The sequence below is a fragment of the Trachypithecus francoisi genome, unplaced genomic scaffold, assembly GCF_009764315.1.
Source record: "Trachypithecus francoisi isolate TF-2019V2 unplaced genomic scaffold, Tfra_2.0 Lachesis_group5, whole genome shotgun sequence".
NCBI lineage: Eukaryota > Metazoa > Chordata > Mammalia > Primates > Cercopithecidae > Trachypithecus > Trachypithecus francoisi.
Window position 1 is genome coordinate 61,176,944 of NW_022681470.1, and position 21,071 is coordinate 61,198,014.

The window sequence follows — 21,071 nt, forward strand, 5'->3', positions numbered from 1 at the left end:
AGTTGTTTTTTTTTCTCCCAGAGGTGAAAATAATAAGATTTCCAATTTCACTCTGGCCTATCCTACTCCCAGCCACCTTACTCCCTCTCTCTTCCACAGTGCGTTCTGGAAGTTAATTCCCTGCATCCTCGTCCTCTGAGAGTCCCGTGCGTCATCTTGTGCCCAACATAACATGGAGCCACGAGGAGAGACGGATGTTCTAGCTCTGTGTTGCCACGTGAACGCTGTCATTCTTCCACACTCTGGCAATAGTCCACCTCTCTGGAAGCACCACTGCCTGATCTCCCACTGTTTAATCCTTCTCATCACTGTCTGCTTCTCAATCGTTCTTTCAGAGTCTAAGGGTTTTGATGTTAGTCCTCCTCTTCATTCTGTCTTGCATCACTATGGAAAATCTCCTTGCTCAGGAGCATGACCCATCAATGCCCTAACTTTATACAGCCTTGATGTCCTCGGCTCCAGCACTCTCCACCTGCACTCCAGCGACGCTCCCAGGTCTACACCTTTAATCTTCTCAGCACCCCAAGCCCCTCCGCTGCTACCATCTTCACTTCCAGGATTCCTGCTTTCTGATCCCAACATTCCACCCTTTGGGCTTTCTCACTCCATTAACTCAATACCAGCTTTTCTACTCCATTGAGTTCCCCAGCTCCTCAATTCTCCTTTTTTCTGGATCCATCAGCTCCTCCCAGTTTTCGTTACTTCCCTACAAAGCCTAGGCCCCATGGTGGAGTATATCAACTGGGCTCTCACAAACCCCATCTATTGTCTTCCTACCTCACCTTCTCTAAAAAGCAATATAGCACTCCAAATTAATCAAATTATCTACTCTCCCTGCACTGATAGCCAGATTATGGTGCTGTTGGAGAAAAAAAAAAAAAAAAAATCACACTGCCATACAGATGAGGTTGCCACAGAGCCACAGTCCCAATCCCAGGAAGCTCAGCACCAGATGGCAGCTCCACTCCACACCCTCACCATCCTCCTAGCCCCCCGACCTCCCCTGCCTCTGCCCTCCCCAGAGAGAGGTCCCCACAGTGGACCTGCTCCTCCACAGAGAAATTGGAGGCTATTAAACATGCACTCCCTCAATGTCACACCCTTTTACCTAGAAAATGACTGTACTTACACTATCTTTGCCTCTTCCCCTCCAGTGTCAAAAGAAGAGGTGCTGCCCTCCTTCCAAGGCTAACATTTCTAACCCATTGTGTCCTCTCAGACTTAGCTCCACTGATCATCTCCTCTCAAATATGTCTCTGATGCTTCCTCCTCCACTAATGTCTTCTCCTTAGCAAATGCACTCAAGCCTCTCCATCTGAAAGTGTCTCTGTCTCTCTCTCTCATGCTGCCACACACGTACCCAAATTCCCCTTTCAACCCTATAACCCAAGGTCCACTGTGAGATAATATCTTCCCTTACTTACTCTTTAGTCCTAGTCTCCTGGGAAGAGTTTCAACTTTCTCTCCCTCCATCACTCCTAAACCTCCTCTACCTATTTTCTGAAACGGCTCTTGCACTGTTATGGAATTAAGGCCATTCACTCTAAAGCATTGGGCAGTCATAAGCTTTCTGACTTTCCTGGAACTCTTCTTTGAGTTTCTACAACACTATTGTTTCCCTTTCAATACCTCCGTCTGTGGCCACTCCTTCTCAATCTCCCCTACTTCCACTCTCCAAGTGTTGATGGGCCTCAATCACACTTCTATTATTTTATTTTTATTTTTTCATTTTTACATCATGCCTATGTTACCTCATCCATACCCACTGCTTCAGCTATGAGTAATATGATAAAAGCTCCCTAAGCTACAGCCAAGACCTCTCTTCCAGCTCAACCCATTTTATACCTGCTTGTCTGGCCAGGATTAAATAAGTGCAAAACCGAACTCATTCTCTTTCTAACCAAGCCTGTTCTGTACTTCTCATCTTGGTGAACAGTACTATGAGCCACCTAGCCACCCACCCTAGAACTCCGTGTTATCTTCCATGGGTCCCTCGTTCCTCTGTTCCATTATGCAATCGTGTATACAGGGCTGATGAGTCTGTCTCCTTAATTGTTCTCAAATCTGCTCTTCCCTCTCAAATTCCACTATTGTTGTCTTAAAGGTCCCCATCACTTCTTGCTGTCTGCCCTCTACAATGAACTAAGGTTTTTTTCCAAAACACAAACAATCCTATTTCTCTCTTGCACTCATCACTTAGGAGAGAGGTTGGATTCCTGAGCACAGCACAGAGGACAGGTTTGTGAGATCTGGCAGGGCCTGTCACCCACCTTCTGTCCCTTCACCAGACAGGCCTTGCCTCTGGTTCTCTCATCCTCCCGTGCCTTTTGCAGCATGCTCCCTGGCGTTGGGGGAGGACCCCTCCTCCCTTGGCCACTGTCAAATCCCAACTCATGCTTTCAAGTTTGCTGCAGACTCCCCCGCTCCACGAAGTCCTGACCCCCCTGAGTGGTTAGCTGCACACTACCCTCCACACATCTGTACAGTCCAAGCCATGGCCCGTGAGCCACACGCGGCCCAGGATGGCTTTGAATGCAGCCTGACACAAACCTTCTTAAAACATTATGATTTTTTTTTCTTAGCTCATCAGAGATTGTTAGTGTTAGTGTATTTTATGTGTGGCCCAAGACAATTTTTCTTCTTCCAGTGTGGTCTAGGGAAGCCAAAAGATTGGACACCCCTTGCCTAAAACCTGTCACAGTGCAGCTTTCTATCTCCTCCATTGCACCATGAGCTCCTTGCAGGGAGGAATTTTGTCTTTTTCATCTCTTTATCACCAGAACCAGCAAGGTGTCCAGCCATAACAAGCACTCAGCAACCGTTTGTAGAAGGAAGTAAGGAAAAAATTGGCCTTTATTATAAAGTACTCCCACAACTGGGAAATAAAATTATTATCTGAACATTACTAACAAAAATACACATATAATGACTGAGATTTGCCATTGGAAGAAGTCACCACAACCCTATACAAATCTCTAAATCCTTCCCTTTTCTCTCAGTCCAACTCTTTCATAATTCTGCCCCCTCACTCCATGGCCTAGAGGCTGCCACCCATAGTTTACCACTCTAGGCAACCTCCCACTAACTCCTGAATATCCTGGCCTCCTATCTTTCTGCCACAGCTTCTCGGCAAACTAAGGCTAATCCAACTACCTGCCTTCCCTGCTCTCACAGCCAGGCTATGAGCATGCTGAAGGAAAACCACGCAAACCTGCAGATTTAGGGCTGCATAGAATCACAATCGACTGCCCCAGATGATCCTTTGAAAGTATAGGGCAACATTTGATGTGTCCTTCATTGACAATCATTCCTACTCCCCAAACCTGTATCACGTATTTTCAAGCTCCCAGCCCCGCACCTGATGCTTCCCCACCCACCTCATTCCTTTCAGCAGAAAACCCTGCCTCCTACTTTCCTGCATAAGTTGAGGACATCATGTGAGAGTCTCTTTAATTTCCTAGACACCCACTCCCTAGCCTCACACGCCTTCTTTTAATGCAGTTTCAGGAAGAAGTGGCTTTTCCCCATCCAGTCTAACAGCACCTCTGCATCTGACTCCCTCCATCTTCATAGAAATATGACTTATTGGCTGTCCTCTTTCTCCTGAACCTACTACCTACTGGCCCATTCCCCTCACACCTCTGACATCTTAAAACAAAACCAAACCAACAGATGAAACCTCCCTCCAGTCCTGTATTACCTTCTAGCTTCCATTCTCTGCCCTTCCGTTTCCCGTCACAGTCAAGTGTCTTTAAAAACACTTTTGAAGTATTTCAAACATTTCAGAAAAGTAGGGAATAATACGATGATCATCATTTCATGTTGTTTTGCCCTAATAAAACAAGACAACTGGAGCTAAAACTCCCTCAAGCCCCTCACCAGTCTCATTACCTTTGCTTCCTCCCTAGAGGCAACCACTGACCCAAAATTAGTCTTCCTGTCCATGATTATGCACTTCTACTACAGATGTTCCTATAAATATGTAGTACTGCTTTTCATGTCTGTACATTTACATAAGTGATATCATATTTCTCATATTCTGCCACTTACTTTTTACTCAACATTATATTTTTAAGATTTATCCTTGTTAATACATATAGCTCCAGTTCATTTTAATTTTTGGCAAGTGCTCCATTATGTGATGATATACTAACATTTGTTGTCTAGTTCCTTAGAAGAGCAATTTCTACACTATGCTCTTCCTATATCTCCTCTCCCATCCCCACTTTTACCTCTCCAGCCTGCCTTCTGCTCTTCTCACACCACTCAAACTGCCCTTGTCAGGGTCCCCAGTGACCACATTGCTGCTAAACCCAGAGGACACTTTCAGCCTTTGTCTTCCTGGCCCTCTTTGCAACATTCTTCTCTAGATTTCCTTCTCCTGGGGCTCTCTTTCTTCTTTCCCCCTTCTCTGAGCTCTCAATCGCCATGACCTTCATGACTGTCCTTCAAGACCAGTGGTTCTCAATGAGGTTGGGGAGATTTTGTCCCCAAGGGACAAAAAATCCTGACAATGTCTGGAGACATTGTTGATAGTCACCCCTGGAAAAGAGGCGCTACTGGCATTTAGTGGGCAGAGGCCAGGGATGCTGTTCAACATCCTACAATGCACAGGACAGTCTCAGAGCACGATGAATCATCCAGCCCCAACTGCTAGCAGTGCTGAGGTTGAGAACCCCTGGTCTAGATGTTGGTCTTCTATGAGGTTCTGATCTGAGCCCTCTTCCCTTCCTACTCTCCACTCTTTTTCTGGGTCACCTTGCCTACTCTTGGAGCCTACAGAAATAGCTGGACAGGCTACAGTTTCCTAGGATTCCCAGAGATTCCACTAAACACGCACTGAAGACATTTCCAGCCCAACAGCTTGCCTTGAGGGCTGGACTTACCCGGACGCTGGGCCGCTCTGGAGGGACCTCGGACACCATGTTGTGGTTGGGTATGTCACTGTTGGTGGTAGCCGGGCGTTTCCCACCTGTTTTATTGGACATGTCCAAGGTTGATCTGATTTCAAGTCGACCAGAAAAAAGAGATTGGTGAGAGCCAAGAAACAATGGAAACCACCCATCCCTTTTCCACACCCTGCCACCCACTGTTTCAGCATCAACACAAAATTAGATCTCTTGAGTGCCATTGAGTGGTCACCTCAGCCACTCCTTCAACCCTTCTGAAATTATATGCCAGTGACCTTGGACATTTATTTATTTTTTGAGACAGGGTCATGCTCTGTCACCCAGTCTGTAGCACAGTGGCACAATCAGGACTCACCACAGCCTCGAACTCCTAGACTTGAGTGATCTTCCCATCTCAGCCTCCAGAGGAGATGGGACCACAGGCATGGACCACCATGCCCAGTTAATTTTTTTTTTTTTTTTTTTTTAGAGAGACAGAATGTCACTATGTTGCCCAGGATGGTCTTAAACTCCTGGACTCAAATGATCCTCCCACCTTAGCTTCCCAAAATGCTGGGATTACAGGCATGAGCCACCTGTTCCTGGCCCTGGACATTTATTTTAAAAGTCTAGACCCTGGGGCTCCAGAAATCCTTTTCCTCTACTTTAAAAGACACAACTGCCTAGTGGCCTATGAGAGTAGATTAACTAATCCTCTTTTCTCTTCTTCTCCTTTCATTCGGTGAGCCAGGATCCACAGTGAGAGGAATTAGCATTTGGCTCTCATGATCATATCAGATTTTCTCAGCTCTTCCCTCAAAGGCCCCTGGGTGCTATGCCAGCCTCACACCTGTCTTCTATTCCATCAGTTCAACCTGCGGGGCGCGCCAACCTGGCTTCTGCTAGACCCTAGGAAAAGTGGATGAGGGTGTCAAGCCAGATGGGTCTCAGATGCTTCCAGTCCTCAGAACCGAGGTGACTGACTGCAAAGCCCTTCTGTTTTCCTTCCCCCTCCCCATTGCCTTCTGCTTTCCAGCTGCAAGGAGGTGGTGGGATGGTAGTGGTTAAGGACAGAAAGGCCAAACAGCAAGTAGGGGACACACTTACATTTTCAAGTCAAATGTTTTGTTTTCGTCTGGGACCTGGCCAGTCACTGGGTGTAGAAATGTGTTCCGTCTTTCATTGTGGCTGTAGAGGGAAAAACAGAAGAGTCATGGTAAAGATGAAGAAGGCAGAGACAAAAACCAACATGTGGACAGACCCTGGGTGGTGACAGGGACAGGTGACCATGTAAGGAGCTTGTGCCTCTGTCCTCCAGGGGGATCCATGGGAGGCCTGGGCTGACATCCGGATGAGGGTGGGGGCAGGGGGTGGGGAAAGGAAGAAATGAAACCTGGTCACCTCTCACGAGTCAGTGCTAACTACTTACTAAAGTTCTCTGAGGCTGGAAATAAGCCACACTGAACTCTTTCAGTGGTTATCCTAAGTGTGGGGAAGAGGGGTTCCAACAGCCAATTCAGCACATCAGGGCCTCATGCGTGGCAGGTTCTCTCCCAGGGACAGTGCCTGCCAGTGAGCCACATTAAAAAAAAAAAAAAAGCTCCCTCATTATTTGCTGAAAAAACTTTCTTGTGACCTTGGACTCCTCCTCCTTCTCCTGCTTTATGCTGTGTCTCTTGCTTAAAAGGAAATGAGAGCTCGAAAAACTCCATTCTTGAGCTTGGGCTTGGACCCACCCACACCGTAAGTCCACGGTCTCCTGTCCAAGGGCTGCTTCATGTCATTGAGACCTCAGGGGCTGTCAGGCATGAAGGTCAGTGGTAGCTCAACAGTCCAATCTCATTAAGGGATGCTGTGGCCAGGAAAGGGGCAGGGTGTTGTGAGGACGGCCTGCCAGGAAGCAGAAGGGAGCAGGAACCAGGGGTTGGGGGTCAGGGGGTAAGTGCAGCGGCAGATGGGGAGCAGCATCGTGGAAGCTCCTTGGGAAGACCTGCTGTGGCTCCTCCGACTGGCTGAGTGTCAGGAGAGTTCCCAAGGAGGCTCTCAAGGGAGATAGGGAGGAAGGCAGCAGACAGAGCACAGAGGGGCTGATACAGCAGGTCTAAGCCACAATGGCAACCCCTGAGATGGATCCTGTAAGCTGTGACTACTTGGCAAGAATGTAGCAGTGGAGATTCAAGCATCCAGCCAGTGGAGGGACTAGATGAGTTAAGGGCCTTTTCACCCATCCCTCTTGAGAAATACTGTGAGAACCCAGCGTAGGTGCCAAACTACCGGAAGGAGCAGGCACTAGGACAGAGGCCATGGAGACTGGGCCACTCAAGCACATCCACAGCAAAGGGCCAGCTCTGCTTGACAAGTGGCAGGTCAGCCAGCAGCAGAGGAAGGAGATCTTAGCTTAGTCCCTTCAGTTGCATCAGAAAAGGAAAATAACCTTTTGGGGGCCCCCTTTCAATAGCCCAGGACACATCCCAACCCCTGGGCTGTCTGCTAAAGCTAAAGATAATATCAAAGACTGTTTTTTTCCGTTTCCAAAGCTGTCACGCTCAGATGTAATCCAAAGACATGCAGGAGATAAAAGCACAGCAGGCAGTGCCCACAGTCTGTGCAGAAATCTGGGTTTTGCAGCCCAGGTTTGCCAGTCAGGACCCAAAATCGGGCGCGTGTCCACCAGGCCCGGGTTCTGAGTCTAGCACGTTGATAAGCCACTCCCTACTTCCCAAACTTTATTCCTACCTCCCTCCCAGGTCCAACAAGGACATGCTCCTCAATTTAATCACAGGAGATCTTTACAAGGAAGGGTCACTGTTTCCGGTGACCCTTGTCTGCCCCTGATTCTGTCCCATCTAGTGGTCTAGGGGGCAAGCAGTCTGTGGCAACTACAGTGTCCTTTGAGGTGTCAAGTTGTCTGCTTTTTCCCAGTGGCGCAGGGCACCCGCCCCCTGCCCTGACCCTCCAGTCTCCTTCTGCTCTGCATGTTCCCGATGGTAACTGCCGGAATCTTCCCTGCAGACACTGGCATACACACACACACACATACACACACACACACACACACACAGAAGCGTACACACACAGTCTGCTGCCAACCATCACAAGACTTCTAGGGAATGGCACATCTCTCCTAGCCCCAGACTTTCCTACCCAGCAACCCCTACAAATGACATCCTCATTCTGTCCCAGCACTACCAATTTCAAAATAGCTTCCCCTTCACAAGCACTGCAATGCAGCAACCATTGACCTAACTATGCTTCCTTCTCCAGGTCATCTGAAGCAGACCCCTTACTCTGAAGCCCCTGGATCCAAGCAGGATGAGCTGCCAACTCAGCTTGCTCTGACTTAACTTGGCTCATGATCCATGGAAGAAATCCCTACCTGACCCGTCGATCAGCCCGAAACTTCAACATCTTTTTGGCAGGTCCGTCCCCAGGTTCGCAGCCTCAGAGGACCCGCCGGCCACCCTGCTCCTACCATGCCTCTGAGAAGTAAGTCCTCTGGTCCAACTGGTAAGGCTGTGGCAGAGATGCAGAGCGATCGGTGGCAGAGACTCTGGCAGTTCCCCCTCCTCCTGGCTCTGGCTCTGGAGAACCAGGAGGGCACTCTCCTTGGGTGGTGGTAGGGGTCGCCTAGGTGCCCTAGTAGGCCTGTGGCTTCCTTGTATTCGGCCAGAATGCTACTGGTCAGAGGACCGGAGGCAGAATAAACAAGGACGGGATGATATCCTCCCCATTCAGCTCCCCAAGGAGAAAATGCTGAAATGGAGAGACAGACATACACGGAGCAGGTGTAGCACTCCCAGGTAGTCCGACCTCAGTGAGCTAAGGACGCAGAGTAGCTGGGTGGGTGAAGGAGTCTGGGGCTGCGTTCCCATCTGCACGGCTGAAACTCATGCCAGCCCGACCTGTAGGGAGACAGTTCTCCTGCCTCCCCAATTCCCAACCCACAACACAGGCTCCTAAGCTGAAAATCAACTTGCTTCTCAGAGATCCTTCAGATCCCGTGGGCATAAGGGTTAAATGAAGCTCCAGATTCATCTGCTGTTATTGCTGCCGCTGCTGAGAAGCTGAGATTGATTGAGCAGGTCTCCTTTCCCTTCTGTCAGCCTGCCCAGCCTTCTTCTGTGTGGACAGGAGCATAATGAATGAAGGTCCTCTGCCCCCGTCCCTCCGACTTGCTCTCCTCGGACAGCACAGGGTTGCTTTCCCTCCCTGTGTGGCGGTCCTACAGATGAGAAGCAAGTCGACCAGATGGGCGTGGACGTTGTGGAACCAGAGCTGGTGGCTGGGATGGGACTGCTCAGGCAATGTTAAAGGAGAGCTTCCTCCCAAGGCTTGCGAGGAACAGGGCAGCAAATGGGGCTTGAGAGGGGGTCATTGTGTGTTTATGGCTGAAAATCTTCCCAGACACGAGATGATACATTCCAGCTGGTGACTGTCAGATCTGCTCAGAAGCAAGGAGGTTTGTATCGATGCTAACTCCCCTGAATTCTTCAGCGGCTAAAGATGGTCAGCGCTCCCCCTTTCCTAATGTCCTTCATGTCTTAGGATCCTTGGACTGCAAAGGCCTTCCGAAGGACATTGCTGCCATCCCCCTGCTTCTAGGCAAGTCTGTTCTCCAATCAATCCTCATTAAGTTCCTTGGTTTTCTGTAAAGAGTTCTAGCAAAGGAGGCTCCAGACCCACTGTTATCTTATCCTGCCAAGATGTTCTTTTTGATATCACGTTTCAGTTCCTCTGGCTTTCTATATTATTCCATTTCGTCTTCACATGACAGATTCCTTTTTTGACCAACATGGTTCTTTTTAGCAGCACCAGGCAGCCTGCTGACATCACAGTCTGTTGCTATGGCAATTCTGTGATGTCACAACAGACACTGAAAGGAAGGGGCTAATCTAATTTTTTGGATTGAGCAAGAACTTGATTGGGGAATAATGTCATCAGTGAATGGAAAAGCAAATGGACAACATTATTATTTAACCCATAATGAGACATGTTGGTAGGATATAACTGGGGTCAACCGCTGCTGATATTTAAATAGCTTAATCTTAAATCCAGAAGGTCAATACATTCAGCTATTTCATGGGACTTTTGCAAATGATTTATCCTGGTGAGAGGAGGCCTCAGTTTTCAGATTGCTTCCTTTCCCTGTCCCTAATCCAGTTTCTTGGGCCCTCTCCTGATGCCCGGTTGAGGGTCCTGCCCATACAAAACAGGTGCTCGATAAATATTTGTTGAATGAATGAATAATAGAAACTCTCCAGCCCTGACTTAATTTTTAACCACCTGCATTTGGAGTTTGACATTCTATCACCAAGGGCTTCCCTATCTTAGCTCTCTCTTAAAATTAATTACTTCCTCTCCATGAGAGAAGCTCTGCTTCTGCCCCCTCGCCCCCTCACTCAGCTTCCCTGACTAGCTCCCCCTTGAATACATAGCTTGGCTTTGATCCACCTTCAGTAGGAGGGGAAGAAAATTAAGCTCATCTGCACAGAAGGAGGAGGGGGTAGGGGTGCTTTGGGAAAATGAGCTTTCTTCCTCTAGAAGGCAAAAATATCCCCTTTCTCTTCAAGCTGAGCTCAGGGACCTCCCACAGCCTTTGCTTAAGCTGCAAGTTACATTACTTCTCCTATGCCCTGTAAAGATAGCACGAGGGAGTAGGAACGAAGGCAGGCTTGGGGCTTCCCCTGCTCATCGAGAGCTCCGAAATCCTCTGAATTAAGTCTGCACACAGAATGTCTAGCAGGGGTTCCTTCCCTTTGCCAGCAAACCGCACGGTATGGCAGATTTTCATTTTAGTTAGACATCAAGAAGAACTTACAAGAGGCAGAACATTAAAAAGGGAAACAAGGATAGGTAATCCGTTTTCTCCTTCCTCTCTCCTTCCTTTTGGGATGTCGAAAGGCTTCCATTTGTCAAGGACAAATGATTATGAATCCATTAATACATATCCAAATGGACCTCTCAAATTCCACCCAAGAGAAGGGAAAATCTCAGGTGGTAAAAGAGATTGTGTGGTGGAGGTAGAAGCAGCCCTAAACTCCAGAGCAGTCCAGTAGGTGGTCACTTATCCACTATGAGGGGGGCCCTGATGGCAGTGCCATCAGTGGGAACAAATATGGCAGGACCAAACATTCAGCCCAAGATCCAACCTGAGTTAGCAATGTGACTTTATTTCTTGGGCCCTTAGTTTTCTCGTGTGTAAATGAGGTACCTTCTAACTATATGAAATAATAGTGCTCGCTTCACCAGCACACATGCTAACTCTGTGAAATAATAGCTGTAAACTTTCAAAATGTGGACCATTTTATGCAGAAGAGACAATGGCTATGAAAAACAAATTAAGAAATATGCCAGATGCAGGAGCGAAAAAATGAAAAACACAGAGTCCCAGGCTTAAGAAGATTGTGTATGCGGCATGGGCTGGGAGTGCCAGGGGCAGGCACTCTGGAAGTCCCAAGACCAATAAATTACAAAGAAAAGAAGCAGATCCTCTCCATTTTCCAGGCCTTTGTCTCTGCACCTACTTAAAGCTTTCCTGTAGTTCAAGAGACATCCTCAGCCCCTACAGCACCTCACATAGAGATAACACTGCATTGCTTCATCTCCAAACATCCCCCTGGAGAGTCAGCATCCACATGCAGTATACCTGGCACTACGCTGTCAAGAGTGGCAAAAATTAATCCAAGTTTCATGATCTTTTGCAGGCATGCATGTTCACACATGTGCACACGTGCACACACACACCCAGGCTGGACGTCTGGAACCCCTCTGTGATCAATATTGAATGACTGGAGAGATACTCCACTCCTTCCACCCACTGGGCCTCTCTTGATTATCTGCTGTACACCAAGCTGCTTCATTTCCATAGCTCCTGAGAATCTGCCGACAAAGAATGCCCTGGCCTGGCTTCCCCATCCTGAGGATGCCTTGGCTTCCAGCATTACAGCTCATTAGGTTGAGAGAGGTTTGCATGTGAGGCAAGTGGAAAGGGGGTCCCATCCCTCCCACTTCCTTCTTTCTCCTAGCTAGCAAATTCCAAGCCGAGACTGTCCACACTCCAGGGAGGATTTCTGCTGCCACAGAGGAGGGGAAGGTGGGGAGAGGGCTGGTTCCTGCTCTGTGCCTCCTCATCTGGATCTCATCATTATTTTCAAGGAGGCTTATCTGCTCCAGCATCCTGTCCCAATTAAAAACCAACTCAGTTTATGTTTCCAGCCATTTTCATGCACCTGATTCCTGAAGCTCCCCCTGCCATTTCCAGGAGAAAATACACTTTCCTAGCCACTTCTCATCTGAGGCTCTCTGTTTTCCTACATATTGCCACATAAAGAAGAGGTCAAAGAGGATCAGGCCCTGGCAGCCCCTCTAGGTATTTGCAGGTAGGAAGGAGCTCCTCCAAATAACACTGCCTTAGCCAGTGGCACATATTTGTAGTCCCAGCTACTCAGAGGCAGAGGCAGAAGGATCACTTGAGCCCGGAAGGTCGAGACTGCAGTGAACTATGATCGCACCACTGCACGCCAACCTGAGGTGCAAGACTCCCATCTCTAAAAAACAACAGAGCAAGACCCCCATCTCTAAAAACAACAGAGCAAGACCCTGTCTCTAAAAAACAGAGTAAGATCCCCATCTCTAAAAAAAAAAGAGCAAGACCCCCATCTCTAAAAAAACAACAGAGCAAGACCCCCGTCTCTAAAACAACAATACCCACTATCTCTCCTCCATGTGCTCCTTGAAGATCAAAATACCAGTTCTCTGGGTGCTGGGACCAGCTGCCAGTGGCTGTCACCCAGCCTTGTACTCGCTTTCGTCTTTCTTCTTTGCCCTTGCTCATCCCCCACTTTGATGCCACAGTTATTTCCAAAGTGTCAAGAAGATGGTACCTCTCTGCCCCAAGCCAGTTTATTGGAATGTCCTAAGCTACTCGGCTGCATGTCTAGGAGACAAGACCCATGCTGCTCCCTTTCCTGCTTAACTCTGCCCATCCTCACCGCACCCCCAGCTCCATCCCAAACCTGTTATGGGCAGTTATGGAAGGCTGGGCATGTTCTATGTGAGCCCAGCTCCCACCACAGACAGAAGATAGAAGAGATGGCTCCATGGACAAGGGAGAGAAATCACAAATCAGGGGGCTAGGTCCAGGTTTCTTCCCTTCCAGCCCAGGTGCTGTCCTTCCCCTATTCTCCCGCTGTAGTGTCTCCCAGCCCCTGCTCTGGGCCTGGGTGGTCCCTTATTCCTATGAGAGGAGATAAGAAGGCCTAAGATGGCAGGCTGAGGGCAGGAGGGCAAGGTGTACTTCAGTCAGGGTAATGAGTTCAAGCTCGTGTGTGTGCACGCACATGTGTGTGCATGAGAGAAAACATGGAGATTATACAGGGGAACTTCATTCTGACCTCCCACCCTAGCTTGGTTCGTCTTGAAACTTGTTGTTTCACTTTATGGAATTCCATTTGTCTTCTGAAAAATGAAGACAACCAAAGTAGACAGCATAACCATGCCAGTGATTCAAATACTGAAGCTCTTCCATGTTGGTGGGTGAAAAGCTGATCCCCCAAGTCCCTCGAGTGTCCCTGTCCCACCTTTGGGCCAGGGCCTGAGACCTCCTCACATCTCCATGACCCAGAGACAAAAGAGTTAATGCCTGGCACCACAGGGCCCTCCAAGACTCCAGTCCAACGTCCTTTCTGGTTGATGAATTATTGAATATCATTCCCGGGTACAGCCAGACCTTAACTGTCTCAACACTGAAGTGTCTTCCAATTGCGGGGAACTGCGATTCTACCACCAGAAGCTGCCATGGGCAGACTGGGAGACACTTTCTCCTTCACCCTGACCCAACTTGGAGAACTGGGGCAATCTAGCTCCCTGGAGCGCCTCCTTGTGCTGTGTGCTCTTGTTTTGTTCCCTTCTAAAGAGAGGGGGAATTCAAAGGAGAAGCAGCTGCCTACAGCTCTGGGTTTTCCTCCTCTCAGCCTTTCCTCAGTAGCTAAGCCAGACAGAAGCAGAGAAAAAAGGCCCCAGCCCCCTTGCCTCCAAGTTGCCTTCTCCTGACAGCCAGCAATGTGGAACGGATCCCAAGGGGTAACAGGGCAGGGCAATAATTAATTATGCCCCACCCCCCTTCCAGCTCTGAGTTGAATCTCAAACCCCTGCCCTTCAGAGGCTGAGGCAGCCCAGCTGTCCACCACTAGGTCTACAGAAGGTCACTGAAACCATGTCTCTGCATCCCTAACTCAGCAGATCTGCTTCTGGTGTCCTACGGAGAGCAGCAATCCCACCCTGCCCCACCCCACGAAAGGAATTTTACAAAGTGGATGTTTAGAGAGTTATGAAGCTGGCTGATCTCTCTCCTTCCCCATCATCAAAAGCTACCAGTGCCTTCTTGGTTCCCAATCCAGCAATTTGAGAATCAAGCTGTCTGGTATCTTAGTTTTCTCATTTTAACAGTAAAACAAAGGTATTGAGTGATGCCTTCTTCAGTAGACAACACAAATCTCCCACTGGACCAGACAGCAGAGGAAGAAAGGTTATGATGCTCTGAAGGCATATGGAACAAAGAGAAAAATAAAACTCATGCAGTCTCTGGTCCTTACACTGGGAGGGAGGCAAGGAAGGCCCATTTCAGAATCAGGGAAGCGGAGGTGCACTGTCCCAGCTATAGCGACAGGAGAGGTCAAAGTTTGAGTTTTCTTGGGCTTCCCTCTTTCTGTCCCTGTGATGCACCCAATCTGAGCTCCTCATCTCTAGGAAAGCAGGAGAGAGCTTCACGGTTCAGGGGGAGATGCCGCCTTTTCAAGGTCTGCTCCAAGAACACAGTAATGAGGCCACAAACCTTTTCACTGATAACATCTGTGGGCTACAGGTCTGGGGACTGTGTGTGATGTGGGCTGGGGGCTACATAATCATTAGTCTGACAATAGCTGCCTGGATGTGAGGCTTGGAAGGGCAGCCACACACACACTGTCCACAGCCTGGCCTTTATTGCTGTGCCCCTGCCCAGTACCTCACACACAGGGGAACTAAATAACTGTTTGAGTTTGATGCAGCAGCTGTAGGGCAGGCCAGCAGGCTCACCACTGCCTGGAGGAGGGGGCACGTGCTGTTCCGGTTGGGATGCTGAATAGCGGCTGAAGGAGACAGGAGCTCAGCCTCAAATCCCTCTCGCAGGGATCAGTATGCATGGTGCATTTGCTTCATGCCCCCTCCTGTCCCTCCCCTCCCTACTGGCCAGCCAGACTCTGATAAGAATCTACAAAGCAGAAAGTTTGCCTTGGGAAGAGGAAAGCAGTAAACCAGCTATAGTTGGAGAGCAGGAGCCTCCCGGCTGGAGGGTAGCATGACAAGGGTTGAGGGCCAACAGCAGGCTCTAAGTTAGTGCTGCTCCTCACCTGCCCAAGGAGACCCATTCTGCCTGTGGCCTGCAAGGAGGGCTCAGCTGATCTCCTCTCTCAGACTGGGAGTAATAGGGTAAGCTAGAGGCAGGTGGATTGTGGGAAATTTTGAACACCTCCTTTTGCCAAGTGTAAGGAGTCTGGAACTTCCCCTGTACTTGGGGAGCTTGCCAAGGGCTCTGAGGGCAGAGCGATATCCCTGCACTGCTGCCTGCTGGTGGAGGATCCAAAGGGAGCCTAGGAACAAGGGCCACCATGGAACCAACCGGAAAACTACTGTGCCTAGGAGAGCACTTGCTGCAGACTGAGACAATCCTTTTTTTTTTTTTTTTTTTTTTTTTTGAGACGGAGTCTCGCTGTGTCGCCCAGGCTGGAGTGCAGTGGCGCGATCTCGGCTCACTGCAAGCTCCGCCTCCCGGGTTCCCGCCATTCTCCCGCCTCAGCCTCCGAGTAGCTGGGACTACAGGCGCCCGCCACTGCGCCCGGCTAGTTTTTTGTATTTTTTTTTTTTTTTTGAGGCGGAGTCTCGCTCTGTCTCCTGGACTGGAGTGCAGTGGCCGGATCTCAGCTCACTGCAAGCTCCGCCTCCCGGGTTTACGCCATTCTCCTGCCTCAGCCTCCGAGTAGCTGGGACTACAGGCGCCCGCCACCTCGCCCAGCTAGTTTTTTTGTATTTTTAGTAGAGACGGGGTTTCACCGTGTTAGCCAGGATGGTCTCGATCTCCTGACCTCGTGATCCGCCCGTCTCGGCCTCCCAAAGTGCTGGGATTACAGGCTTGAGCCACCGCGCCCGGCCGACTGAGACAATCCTTTGTGAGCTCCCCTGACATCCTGGAGAGGAAGAGGGAGATCTGGAAAGGGATTTGGAGAGTTGTGAAAAAAGCTGGCACATGATGGCAAGGAATGGACAGTGTGTGGATTGTCCTTAAGGAAAAGGATAAGGCCAGTGGTCTCAGAGTCAGGAGTCTTGGTAACTGACCAGTACCGAGTCACTGTCCCTTTCTGGGTCTCAGTTTCCCCACCTGCAACATGTAACGATACTGGGGTTGCTGGGAAGACTAAATAAGATCACATATTTATAAACCTCTAGAAGAACGCCTGGTGCATCCAGTTATTTAGTAGTGGCTAATGTTATAATCATTAATAAAATAAGGGAATAAAATAAATAGCACTATCCTAAATTTGCGCCAAGTTGATAGCCACTAGTCATATGTGGCAGTTCAAATTTTGAATAATTAAAATTAAATAAAATTAAAATTTCAGTTCCTCAGTTACACTAGCCACATTTCACTGTGTCTAAAGAGCCACAGTAGCTAGTGGTTACCATATGGGACAGAATAGTCATAGGACATTCCATCATTGTAGAATATTCTATTGGACAGCACCAGGCTAGATGTTCTCTAAGCCACCTTCCAGTTTTGAATTCTATGAAATGCAATTCTAAGCCGATGTATCCTTCCACCAGCTGATGTGAGCTCAGTGTCTTCAGTAAATACAAGTTCCCTCATAGTCCTAAGCTAAGCTAAAAAGAAAGGAAAACCTGCTGTCAACAACAAAAAGTTAAAAATAAAAAATGATATATTCCAAAGTTCACTCCAAATTAATCTGGACAATCCATTGTTTTCGTTTTTTGTGCTTTTTGTTGTTTTTGTTGTTGTTTTGGTTTTTTGTTTGTTTTTGTTTTTGTTTTTTTGAGACAGGTTCTTGTTCTGTATCCCAGGCTGGAGTTCAGTGGTGCGATCTTAGCTCACTGCAGCCTCTGCTCCCTGAACTCAAGCGATTCTCCCACCTCAGCCTCCCCAGTAGCTGGAATGTCAGGCATGGGCCACCACGCTTGGCTAATGTGTTGTATTTTTAGCAGACACATGGTCTCGCCATGTTGGCCAGGCTCATTATTTTTAAATCACATGCATTAAGACTCTTCTGCATGGTTTGAAAATATCATTACTAACAGCGCTGGCCTGGTGGGAAACACTGGAAAAGGTCATCCAGCAGCTTAAGAAGAACGGGAGAGAAGAGTTGGAGAAGGAAGAAGAGTTGGGGAGGGGGCTAGAGACACAGAGGACCTGTTCCTCCCTCCTGCTTTCCTTTTCCTTCCTGGATTGGCCAACCTCTAGTTGACACTTATGGGAGGAGGAGGAAAGGGAGGTCTTCTGTGGGGCCATTTGGTCCAGAGCAGGAGGAGCTGGCATGGAGGAGGACAGGGTAGAGGAAGTACCACCAAGGACAGCAGGCTTAGGATTCTTCATTCCCTGCACCTCCTCTTCCCCACCCTGCACTCATCCAGACCTGAATCCTATGGAAATCACAGGAAAACAACCTGTTCCTAAGCAAACATCGCAAGAAGCAGGTGCCAGAGAGCATCCACTGATAACCATGGCTTACAGAGGGAAGGGAAGATAATCTCAGAGGAAAGAAAGAGGTGCTCCTAGGCCTAGACCTAGCCTAGAGACCATGCTGGCTATGGCCCGGATAAGGAAAAGAGAGGGCCTGAGAAGAAGGCAGGGCAGTCAGACAAGGGACACTGCTGTTCCTGCCCTGTCCTGCCACGCAGCAGCCGTGAAGAAAGACTGGGCATGGAGGTTGTAACAAGGAGGAACAGAGTGCCCTGGGAGAGGAACAGAGAGGAGGAAAGAGCAAAGGATGCAGCACGGGTGCCAGCCAGGACAGAAGCCGGCCTCTGTAAGTGACACCTGAGTAACAGGTGAGCCTGCCTACACCGGTTGGAGTATATGAGCAACTATTCTGCAGCTGCAACTTCTGGATGGCCTGGGAATAGGACCAGCTGCACAATTTGCAGGGCTCCTTGTGCAAAACTTAAGGATTTCAAGACAGCAACAGCAGAGCATTAAACCAAGCATGTGGAGCAACTGCACAGGTTGCATCCCCCGTGAAGCCCCCCTGCCTGGGAATAACAATCCCAGTACACTTCTCCTGGGAGTGTAGTGATGGAGGTTGGCTAGTCACATTTGTGGCTGACTCTCAAATATGAGGCAGAACACAAGTATCCCCATTCCTCTCCTATATTCTACTTCCCCTTCTTTCTTGGCCTCAAATGCCCAGAAACTTGGCTGCTTCTGCTCTCGCCCTGCTGCGTCTAGTGACTGGCACCATCCCTCTATTGTGCCGGTTTCTGTTTGCCCATGGGCAGCCCAGCCAGAGGAAGCACCACAGCTGAAAGCCACCAGGGGATTGGGTTTACCTTATCGCTCAAATCTGCCTTCAAAACTGGCAGAGGGAGCACCCTGTTCCTACCCAACAGGCTCTCCAGGGCCCCGAATTCCTCCCTAGGTTCAACCTAGCATCACTATGTCATCGAATCTCTTTCCTCCCAAGAAAGAGGCAAGGGAACAAAAAGGCTCCTAGCTGGGGGCAGGAGGAGGGTAAAGTCAGCACTTCCTTTTTGGTGACAGTCTCCCTCCTTTTTTTTTTTTTTTTAAATCACGTGGGCATTCATGAGTACACACACAGAGAGATAGCATCAGCTGAGAAAAGCCAGTGCGCCCACCTCCTCCTCCAAGCCAAGGAATTCTTGTCCACACCCCCTGCACAAAACTATCATTAGAAGGTGCCAGGGTCAAAGAGCACAAATGTTTTGGAGGTTGAAGGGATGAGGGACCTGAAGGGGAAGTTGAGGGAATGGGGGCAATAGAAATCTAAATGCAAAAGGTTGATTCTCTTTCTTCCTGGATTTCAGTTTTGCTCTCAACTGACAACCTTGTCTTCTTAATGAGTGAAGAGTTCTCCCCGCAACTCTCTGCACCCACCCCCGCCGGGTTCTGTCTTACCCTACATCTCACCACACCTGACTCTGCTAAGTAAAAGGCTAAAACCAGGAGCACAGCCATGCCAGTCTCCTGTGGCTCTGTCCCCTCCGCCTTCCTTCCGTGGCCCCATCCAGGAAATCGGCCCACAAGAGAGGCCGACGCTGCTTCTGCCCAGAGCTACCGAGCCCCTTTCTGGAGACAATGGCTCAGAGAGAGGGAGGAAGAGTAGCGGCTCCAGCTTTGTGTTCAGGTCCACACAAAACCATTGTCTTGATATCAGGACAGACAATGGTTTGTATGTCTGGCTTCTGCGCTGAGTAGGTCACTCCCTTGGACTAAGATAATTTTAAAGATTTCCTTCTAATAAATAGTAATGATACTGGAATCTGGTCTCAAGCTGAGAATTTGTATCTGGTTGTAACAAAAGCCCACTCTAGCTGATGGAATGGGTATATCTAGGCTTCCTTTTTCTGTTCCAGAGCTACTCAGACAAACATAGACCAGACAGATAACCACTTACTCACCGGTTCTTCTTTGCTGTTCCCTCTGCTGCCTCTAGCCCTGACTCCTTTCACACTGAGGAATAGGGAGAAGGTTTTCCTTTAATACTCACCAGGTCCCTGGTGGGTAGCAATCATTAACAGCCACACATGCTGGCTGGCCTTAACCCCTTCAGTGCTGGGTTGCTTCAGCCAGCCGGAGCTAGCTGATGGACAGCCCTGTCCCTTCTACTCTGCCCTGAGAAAGTAGCAACTCCCACCTGGATGCCATCCACCTGAGTAATGCTGCCGCCTCCCATGTGAAGAAGGAGAGCCCTCTAGTCCCACCCAGGCCACCCCGCCTGATTGGAGCACACTCGCAACCTGAGGCTCTTGACTCTGGCATGATGCCCAATTGGATGAGCCCACATTATGAAATATTTGCCTGGCGGGCCAATAGAGGAGCTGGGATCTGGGGGAGGGATGATATTTTTATTTATTCCTGGAGGAAGGAGAGCAGACAAAGATAGTCACAGCATCCCTAGCCCTGGGATGGGAAGCAGTGGGAAGGTGGTCTTCAGATCCACGAAACTGCCGCTAAGTGCTCTGTCCAGGTAGAGTGAACTAATTCTTGAAGTTTTCTAAGCAATTTGAGCCTCTCGCTGTTCAGCTAGAGGGTTTTTTGTTTTCTTTTTTTAATCTTAATATCTCTCTGCCCCACTCAGAAGTTTTGAGAGCAGAACTAGGAATTATAATCGAAATTTAGAGGAGAAACACATCATCAGGCAAAGAATTGCTTCTATCTGCATAAACTATGCAACCACAGGTATTGTTTATAGTTCAAAGTTGCAGAAATTATTTAGCATGTTTGGAGGATACAGATGAAAGGTGAGCAAGAACAAGAAGAGATAAATTCCCTCTTTATCCCTTTAAAAATAGGCAACTGATTTGGGGGAAATCTAAAAGTATCTACAAGTAGGACACATGCAAATCTATGCAGATGCGTGCAAATGAGCAGCGCCAGGCTTGTGAGAGTAAGTCCTTGCCAGGATTTTCCTTGTTTGAGGAAGAAATTAGGTAGTCTCTAAACCCCATATCAGAGCATCTCACTAGAGCATAAGGAACTCAATAAGCCTATATTTATTGAGCATTTACTCCATGTGAAACAGAGTGCCTTTAAGTACAGCCCAGTAGGATTTTTCTTTTTCACTATGATCATAAATGGAATATACAGAGAATACAAGTGCCCCCTCTCCCTACACACCCACAATTAATAGCCCTTTCTCCTTTCAGGCCCTAGAGGAGTGATTTGGCGGCTACTCCTCTTGCCAGCCCGGATTTAGTAGCTGGCACCTCCTCCTTATCACCCCTGGTTCCTGTTTGCCTATCAGTAGCCCAGCCGCTGTGGCTCAGGACCCTGCTTTAAACATGCCAGGAGGCCTTATCTTATCTCCTGGGCTGCCTTCCTAGCAGCCCGCAGTTGGCTGGCTGGCCGGGTTCCTTAAAGGGGCTACACTGCATTCCCACTTGCTCCATTTACCCTCA

General features: G+C 48.8%; 1 protein-coding gene across 19 annotated transcripts in view; it reads right to left on the minus strand.

Annotated features, from left to right (window-relative positions):
• Positions 1 to 21,071, minus strand: part of PLEKHA6 (pleckstrin homology domain containing A6) — a 158,607-nt gene that overhangs the window by 49,805 nt on the left and 87,731 nt on the right. For 18 of the 19 annotated variants that reach the window (XM_033197534.1, XM_033197530.1, XM_033197533.1 and 15 more), the window contains 2 exons: positions 5,997 to 6,077; positions 4,887 to 5,001 (listed from right to left, as the gene is read on the minus strand). In XM_033197534.1, coding sequence (XP_033053425.1) covers positions 4,887 to 5,001; positions 5,997 to 6,077 — 196 coding nt within the window. Of the gene's footprint in view, positions 1 to 4,886; positions 5,002 to 5,996; positions 6,078 to 8,265; positions 9,673 to 21,071 lie in introns of those variants that run through there. The other variant, XM_033197540.1, reaches the window with a different exon arrangement.